Source organism: Halichoerus grypus, chromosome 13, assembly GCF_964656455.1.
Source record: "Halichoerus grypus chromosome 13, mHalGry1.hap1.1, whole genome shotgun sequence".
NCBI classification, from domain to species: domain Eukaryota; kingdom Metazoa; phylum Chordata; class Mammalia; order Carnivora; family Phocidae; genus Halichoerus; species Halichoerus grypus.
In genome coordinates, this window is record NC_135724.1 from 78467239 (window position 1) to 78475864 (window position 8626).

General features: G+C 51.3%; 1 protein-coding gene across 1 annotated transcript in view; it reads left to right on the forward strand.

The window, feature by feature from the left end:
• MYO1H (myosin IH) overlaps positions 1-8491 on the forward strand; it is a 44308-nt gene extending 35817 nt beyond the window's left edge. Inside the window, exons 21-31 of the mRNA XM_036085977.2 lie at positions 138-206; positions 1709-1793; positions 2233-2392; positions 3210-3293; positions 4085-4178; positions 4372-4427; positions 5199-5334; positions 5682-5752; positions 5893-5990; positions 6804-6903; positions 7930-8491. Coding sequence (XP_035941870.2) covers positions 138-206; positions 1709-1793; positions 2233-2392; positions 3210-3293; positions 4085-4178; positions 4372-4427; positions 5199-5334; positions 5682-5752; positions 5893-5990; positions 6804-6903; positions 7930-7956 — 980 coding nt within the window. The 3' untranslated portion in view covers positions 7957-8491. The remainder of the gene's footprint in view (positions 1-137; positions 207-1708; positions 1794-2232; positions 2393-3209; positions 3294-4084; positions 4179-4371; positions 4428-5198; positions 5335-5681; positions 5753-5892; positions 5991-6803; positions 6904-7929) is intronic.
• Positions 8492-8626: the final 135 nt, after the last annotated feature.

Sequence of the window (8626 nt, forward strand, 5' to 3'; positions counted from 1 at the left end):
TAGTCAGGCTTCCTGTACCCCAGCCCCTCCCACCCCTGCCCGGCTGCACCCCGAGGCCTCTTCTGACCTCCCCTCTGAAGAGCACAACTACACAGTTGCACAACTGAAAGCCGTTTCACCAGCACTTTTATTTTCAGTTGCGAGGATCCAAGCCACATACAAAGCCTGCCTAGAAAGGAGAGTGTATGTGAAAAAAAGACAAGCAGGTAAGAATGACACAGAATCCTGCCCGTTTGCAAAGAGCCAGAGTTCTGTGTCTCTCACCCGTGCGGCACCTAGAGGCACAGCCTCCTTTGTGGCTTTTCTCCCCCTGCCTGTCCTTGGAACCCGGGTGTGGCTCGTCTTTATTCTGTTGACCCGAGATTGTAACCCAGTCGCCCGTATTGGGTCCCACAGATGCGGCTTATTTCATGCACAGCATGTGCACGTTTAAAGAATAATTTTTTTAAAAGGATACTAACCCTGCAAGTACCCGGGAACCTGTCCCCTGTGGCACTCCAGTCCCTTCTCCACCCCGCGCCCACATCACTCTTCTGAATTTTGCCTTTATCCTTCCCTTTTCTTGATAGCTTTACCATCTATGGATGCATCACTGAACGATATATTTAGTGGCTGCCATGTTTTGAACTTTGTAAAATTATACCATTTGTATTTTTAGGGACATTTTTGTTCCCGAAATTCAACCAGTTGGCCATGTGTAGATTTGGTCGTTTAGTTTCGTAGCTGCACAGGATCGCACAAGTTCAGACGTTGGCAAACTTTTTCTTCAAGGCCAGATGGTCCTTGAGACTTGTGGGTCATCTGGCCCCTCACGGCTTCTCAATGCTGACGTTGTAGCGGGAAGGAACTTTAGGCAATACATAAATAAATGGGCAGAGTCCTGTTGCAATAAAACTTTATTGACAAAAACAGATGGCCGGCCTGAGGGCCATAGTTTGCCGACCCCTGTGCTGTATGAGTATACCACAATCCAGCCGTTCTGTTGATGGACATGTGGGTTTTTGCAGCTATTTGTTTTTGGAACAGAAAACAGTGCTGCTATGATAAGGAATAAAACCATTTTTTTTAAAAAAAGATTTTATTCATCCATTTATTTGAGATAGGGAGAGAGAGAATCTCAAGCAGACTCCGCACTGAGCACAGAGCCTGATGCAGGGCTCGATCCCACAACCCATGAGATCACGACCTGAGCTGAAGCCAAGAGTCGGACGCTTAACCGAGCCCCCCAGGTGCCCCAGAAAACATTTTTTTAAAAAATTGGAATACTGAACGAAATATGAAAAGCATTTAAAAATTGGGAAACAAGCCAGAAATCTGTGTGTCCCAATTGATGTGTGTCAATTTTTAAGTGTAGACAACTAAAGCATACACTGGATGAGACCAGCCAAATGCAGCCCCACGACTAACGTGTGCCCCTCGAGACGACCTGGGGAAACTCTGACCCCCTCACACAATTTCAGGGCTCTTCTTGAAGCCTCCCACAGCATCGCCGGGATTCCTCGGTTGCCCTGGTTCGGTGGCTTGAGCACCCCCAGATAGGAACTTGCTACACTCAGACACTTAGCAACCCCGGGGAGGGGGGTGTTGGCTGAGAGTGCGGAGGTGGGCGTCTGGATGTCTGGGGGAGGGGGTGAGCGGTTCTGAAGAAAGCCTTTTGAATGTAAATGTGATTGTGCCATCTTCTAATGCTAGCAGTGAACTCTTTCAGCCATCAGACTGGAAGCGCACTGGCGTGGGGCCCTGGCTCGGAAGGCGGCCAGAAGGAGAAAGTGGGCTGTGCGGACCGTGAGGAAGTGAGTTCTCTGCAGAAGGTGATCGCTGACTTGGTTGAGTTCTTCGGCTTTGTGCAGAAAGCTAAGCTTCCGTCCAGGATGTCAGGCCTTAGGGAGTCCGCTCCGTGGCTTTCCTCCGAGCTCCCTAATCTGACGGTGATCACAATTCACTATGCTCGTTAGTTTCTCTTAGTTCAGAAGTCTCAAGGTCGGCTGTCTTCCGATGCCAGTTGCTGTTAGCAACTAATTCAAACTGCTCAAAGCAAACAAACAAAAAAAGTGGTGTGGGTGAAATAGAACCTATCTTTGGGACAGACTTGACCCATGGGCTACGTGACTGTCGCCCTGCGTGGGGACCAAAGCAATCTCTACCGTTTTGGCCTCCTTTGAAATCAAACAGGTGGAGAGAGTCCCAGTGCAGAAATGGGCCAGAAAGCTAACAAAACGCTTGCCTCTTCAGGTTCATAAAGGGATTCATCAACCGCAACCAACCCCTCTGCCCCGACAATGAGGAGTTTATCGTGTTCATGCGGAAGAATTACATCTTGAATCTTCGGTATCATGTCCCAAAGAATGTCTTGGACAAGAGCTGGCTGAGGCCTCCTGGCATCTTGGAAAATGTGAGGACCGAACGGCGACTCCTTTGCAAGTGACTCGGGCATTGGCGGGGCTCAGCTTTTTTGTGTGTCTTCGTGCAGCTTCCCTTGGCTGGAAAGGGTTGCCCTTAGTAAAGCACTTCTTTGCAAGGCTGTTACACAAGAAATGTCACTCCTCTAAATTCATACTCTAAAGCCAACAGAGGTCTGTTTGCACAGAGCACTTGTCAATAGTTCCTATCCTGATGTAGCCTTCCCGATGGCTTTTAATGACTGTCACCTGGAAAAGTGTTTATCAAAAGATGGTTCCGAGGACCCTGTGTCTAGAGCACAGTGGGGGCCACTGTAAGATCCTGGGTCTACGGAGGATCTTTAAGAGTCCTTTTCTTTTTTGCCAGGTCCTCGGATGATTCAAACACATTCAGGTTTAAGAACCAGTAGTTTAGCAACAGTGAAAAAGTAGTGCAAGAATGGCAGATGAGCTGCCTTCTTGGAGTTTAAAATACTAATGCTGTACTTTAATTTTCTTATATAAAGATTTTTATTTACTTGTTTGACAGAGAGGGGGAGAGAGTGCACAAGCAGGGGGAGCGGGAAGGAGAGGGAGAAGCAGACTCCCCACTGAGCAGGGAGCCTGATGTGGGGCTCGATCCCGGGCCCCTGGGATCATGACCTGTGCCGAAGGCAGACGCTCAACCGACTGAGCCACCCAGGTGCCCCTAATGCTGTATTTTACATGAGACTGGATTCAACTGTGCTTTCAAAGCCTCTGTCTTGGTGGCCACAGCCAAGAACTGGGTGTGCGCAAGGCAGGTGGGACAGAAGTGTGTTCTCCACACAGGCGTCGGACCTGCTCAGGAAAATGTGCACAAGGAACCTGGTCCGGAAGTACTGTTGCGGGATCACAGCCGAGAGGAAAGCGCTGGTAGGGACGGGGCAGGGGGCACACGGGCAGGTGGCCAGGTGGGGGAGGGGCCGGGGCTGGTCTTACCTGGGAGGCGAGGGTCGCACTGGCCCGTGCCTCGAACGTGTATTGAGGACTAAACACGCCTAGGCCACTTGGCACAGAGCCCTGGCTCCAGGGCAGCTGTTACAAATAATGCTGCTCGTATTGTTGCCATGGGAACAGGATCCAGATGGTCCCCTACGCTGCCCAGAATGCAGGACGCCTTCTCTGCTGCAGGGTTTGGTTTATGCTTATCTGCAGGTCGGCAGACTTTCTCTGCAAAGCACTAGAGTAGTATCTTGGGGTCTGCGGGCCACATGATCGCTGTTACAATCACTCCACTCTGCCAGCAGAGCATGACAAGCTGCCAGGGACAACATATAAACGGATGGCAGAGCCGTGCTGCCAAAAACGAACAACGAAGCCCAAAAACTACCCAAAAAAGTGGGCAGCAGGCTGGATTTGGCCCTCGGGTTGTAGTTTGCAGATCTCTGACCTAGAAGAAAGGAACTGCTCTCTGAAATTCTGAAAATTCCACTTCTGGGAAGAGCATGCAATGGACCAGCCTTAAGTGTCAGCTCCGGTCTCTGCTGGTATAATTTTTAGGGCATTTTGGCCAAAGCCTGGAACCTGTTATGATTTCTGTGCCAAAGAAGGACGAGGCCACTACAGCTTATCAAGGAAAGTAAGCTGTCCTGTGGACCTAAGGGGCCTCTGTCCCAAGGATCCTCGTGGCTACCACTTTGTACTTCCAATTCTGTTATTACCAGATGCAGCAAAAGGTGGTTACAAGTGAGCTCTTCAGGGGAAAGAAAGAAGGTTATGCAGAAGTCTTAAGCCAGCCCTTTGCCAACAGTCGGATCGGTAAGTACATTTTTCCATCTGTGCACTCGCTTCTCCTATTTTAAGAGTCGAAAGAAGATGCCTGACTCCGTAGCATGTCCTGACCGTAGCGGAGATCTTGGGTCACAGAGGGGCGTAAACCCAGCAGATACTAGTGGCTTTGGCACCAACATGGTATTTAGTGATGACTGCTGTGCTCTGGTTCCCTCCCCAGATGAAGGAGACATTAATCCCAAAGTGCTTCAACTCATTAGCAATGAGAAAATCCAGGTAAGGAAACGTGGGTCCTTGGGTCCAACAGGATTCCCTTAACAAGGTCTGCTTTCTGTATGAAGAGTGTCTGGAAGCACTGTTGAAATGCAGGGGTGCATGTGGGTGGGCCGGGCTCTCGACTGTAATGCTCTGGGTATTAACGAAGACTATGGGGCCCACGTGACCACTAGGTACCTACTGCTGTTCTTACGGTCCTTATCTGTCACCTAGAAACTGGGTTCGGTTTTCTTTCTTTTTAAAAGATTTTATTTATTTGAGAGAACACGAGCAGGGGGGAGGGGTAGAGGGAGAGGAAGAAGCAGACTCCCCGCCAAGCAGGGAGCCCGATGCGGGACTCGATCCCAGGACCCCGGGATCATGACCTGAGCCCAAGGCAGATGCTTCACCGACTCAGCCACCCAGGTACCCCATGGGTTTGGTTTTCTATGAAATTGAGCGAAATGCAGCCATGAACTTAATCGCTGAACACCCCCTATTAGAAGTGGTGTAGCAGGGTGCCAACACGGGCTTCGTAACTTAGCTGAGCACCATCTGGGCAGGTTCCTTAAGCTCTTGCTGCCTCTGTCCTTCTGTGAGTGGGGATGGTGGGGGTCTTGAGAGGCCGGAGGCCGGAACGGTCGATGGTGGGAAGCGCTGTGTGGTAATACCAGTTTATCTGAGCCTCTCTCTGTTTGAGTGCTTGAAGTAACTGGTCTTAGCAGTCTGGGGTAACAAGGAAGTCCGTACTCCGCACTGTCCCCCCACAGGGTCACCTTGCTCTCCTTGCAGTATGGTATCCCGGTCATTAAATATGACAGGAAAGGCTTCAAGGCCCGGCAGCGCCAACTCCTCCTGACTCAGAAAGCGGCTTACGTGGTGGAGCTTGCCAAAATCAAGCAGAAAATAGAATACTCAACACTCAAAGGTAAGAAGCAGGCTGTCTTCAGGCCATTCACGGGGCGGACGTAGCTCCCGGGAACACCCGTAAGGAAGGCGCCCTCTACTGGAAGACAGAGTGTAGGGTGCCCAGAAAGCCTGAGGCTGCCTGGGCCTGGCTCGGGCCTCTTTTTTCTGGCATAAATGAAAGCGGCCGCCCCTTCCCCCAGGTTGGACAAGTCACCTTCTCCGATGACCTGTGTTTTATTCCGAGCGCAGCCCTTCACAGCCTCCTAGCATGCTGACTGCTGGGGTGTGCCCTTCCTCCGCCTCTTTTTTCTGCATGAATGTCAAGTTGTCCAGTTCCTGGTCCCTAACTCTGGGGTCTGTCCTAAGGTGTCTCTACTAGCAGCCTCAGTGATGGCATCTTGGTCATTCACGTCTCGCCGGAGGACCACAAACAAAAGGTAAGTGACGGCCACCCGTGCCTGCCGGAGGAGGGAGACCCTGCCGTGCTACTGAGCTGCCCGCTGGGAAGCCTCCGTCCAGAAGAGTATTTTTCTTCAAGGCCGCGGCCTCTGAAACTGCCACGTCCTCTCCTCGTCAGGGGGATACCGTCTTACAGTGTGAGCACGTCTTCGAAGCAGTCACGAAGCTCGTCATGCTGCTCAAGAGGGGGAACGTGGTGAATGTCGCTCAGGGAAGGTAGGGGCTTTCTTTGGCGATCACCCGTTCACCAAGGCAGCCGGGGGCTTGCGGCCCAGTTCTCCAAGGAGGGCCTGCCGTCCCTGGGGGGAAGCCAGGGCAGGTGACAGCCACACCTTTTGCTGGTTGAGGCCTGTTGTCTGAGCACCATGGGCCGCAGCTTGGCAGGCTGCTTACCACACTGATGAGGGGACAGTGTTAACATTTCTTTAGGATGTAGAGGAAAAAGACTTGGCACACAGGGTGCTCTTACTCGAGTCTCTCATCTCTGAAGGAGGGGCCGTGTTTCCAATTTCATGGGCACAAGGTGGCTGAGCAGCGGCCCCCGTGTCAGCTGGCTGGTCAGGGACGGTGTGGGGGTTCCTGGGGCTGAATCCCGGAGGCTCCCGGACCCCCATACAAGCAGCCTGCCTCCCTCCCCGCTCCCGCTGCTCCTAGTGGGTCTCAAGCCACTGTAGGCAAATTCCTCTGTGCAAGAGGGAGAGAGAGTGGGGGCGCTCCCCTGAGGGGGAGACCTGGCCACCCCGTGAGCGTTTCAGCAGGACCATACGTAGGTGGTCCTTCAGACGGCAGACTGGCCCCCTGAAGAACTGAATATGCTAAGTTGATCTGAGAACAGCCACAGAAACATGGGTTAAGTTTCCCAGTTGTGGCAATGGTTGTCTTTTGAGGACTCAAATGTGAACTAAAACTCTGTAATAATACAAACGGGAATTTGATCTCGAAGCTAGTAAAGTCTCGTAAGTGAATTTCTTTTGTAGACAGAAGGTGAAAAATAGAACGTCAGTAATTGATTACTTGGTGTGTTTTCAGTTTACAGTTTTGTATCAGTCCTGGAAAAAAAGGCACGATAGTTTTCAACACAGGACCGGAAGAACAAATCTATAAAGATAAAAACGGCCAGTTAACAGTGGTGAGTGGCTGTGGCGGGAGGTGAGTTTTCCTGAGAATATAGATGAAAATGTGACCATTTTCAACCCTCCTCTAGACTTTTCATGTCTCCCTCTATTCCCGATTCTACGTCAAAACAACAGGAAGGTATGATGCCAGACACACATTCACACACGGGAATGAGAGGGTTTGAAGAAGGCAAGTTTACCTCCCATTTCTAGTTGTTAGTGAACAGGACGGTGACGTTAAATATCTCCTCGGTTTTAAATGCCAAAGCCAATTTTTCACTGGAGGGCCAAGGCCTAAGGCTCTCCCAGCGAGCTTCCGAACATACCTGGTCCGGAGTCTCGGCCCTGGACGCTGTGCTGTGACTGGCGGGCGCGTGGCCTGGGCTTCGCAATGGGAGCCGTGTCAGGTCCGAAGGGCAGAGCTGACCGCTGTCTGGTGCAGTCCAGGCTGGGTGCTCGGTGCTTAGTCCTCCCTGCCGGTCCCACTGTGCTGGGCCGGGCGTCCCACAGCTCTCACTGGCCATGTAGTACGCCGGGCTTAATTTGATCCCATTTTGCTAGGAAATGACAGATTAAAACCTGAGGGGGCTGAATCTCTCAGATGTATTTTGTAGGTGCACCCAGTTTTGTCTGTCAATATATGGGGTGTCTCATACATACTTCCATTTGTATCCCCTTAACTGTGAAACTGTTTTTGTGGGTATAAATAGGACCCCAAAGGCTTTCATAACACAATTGCCCCTGAACTCCTTCAGGGAAAAGAAAAAATCTTGAAGTATCATTTCAGATGTAACCTATCAGGTGACTTTTCAGTTTACATGCTGTCTTAGGGGGGTATAACCTTTAAGAATGATTTTGTCTTGGGAGTCACACAGCTTGTCTACCTGACTGGCTCGAGCTGAAAATGCTAAGCAGCCTCATTGAGTCCTTTTGTAAATGCCCTTTGTCTCGGTGGCAGGTGGGGCTGGCTTCTAGAAGCTCGTCCGCACCGCTGCTGGGTCATGAAGGGTCTCTAACCTAAGTGTGGGCGCTCTCCCAAGGTGTCGGTCCGCACGAAGTCCTCTTGACCTCGCCCATGGCCATCTCTGTTCCGGCTGAGGAAAGCACCGAGGAAGCGGGAGGCTGTCCAAGGAGCTACACCTTCAAGGCAAGAAGTCCCAGCAGCTCTAGGCAAAGGAGCACCTCTGAAGAAACTGAGTGGCATCTGCCCATCTCCCGGTTCTCAGCAGCACTGGGGCACTAAAGGAAAAGGTCCTCTTCAGGGGTCCAAACTCAAGTCACCTGCGGGGATGGGTTTCAATGTCCCTACCTGGTCCTTCCCTCGATGGGTACTTGAACATGTCATCATAGGGTGGGCAACAGATCCTCTACCTTTGTCAAGCTGCCCCTGAGGAACAATTTGATAAAGCTGCAAATTTTGGGTTTTGCTTTAACTAAATGGAACTTTGGGTTCCAGATGGGGAGCTGTAGCAGAAATGTTAAGGCCTTGGGTGTGTTTCTTTCTTGTCCCGGGCCCCCTCTTCCCTTGTATTAAAGCAGCAGCAACCCCAGCTGGTTCACTCTGCTTTCCACCTAAGACTTCCTTACAGGGTTTACTAGAACAATGACCCCTGCCGTCCCCGGAGACTTCAAGGTGATAAAGCACAATGACTGGAGGGTAGAGGCCTTGCTCTCTTTGCTGTGAACCCCCCCCTCGCGCTGGCTGGATCGTGCTGGGTGTTTCTGAAAAGACCCAGA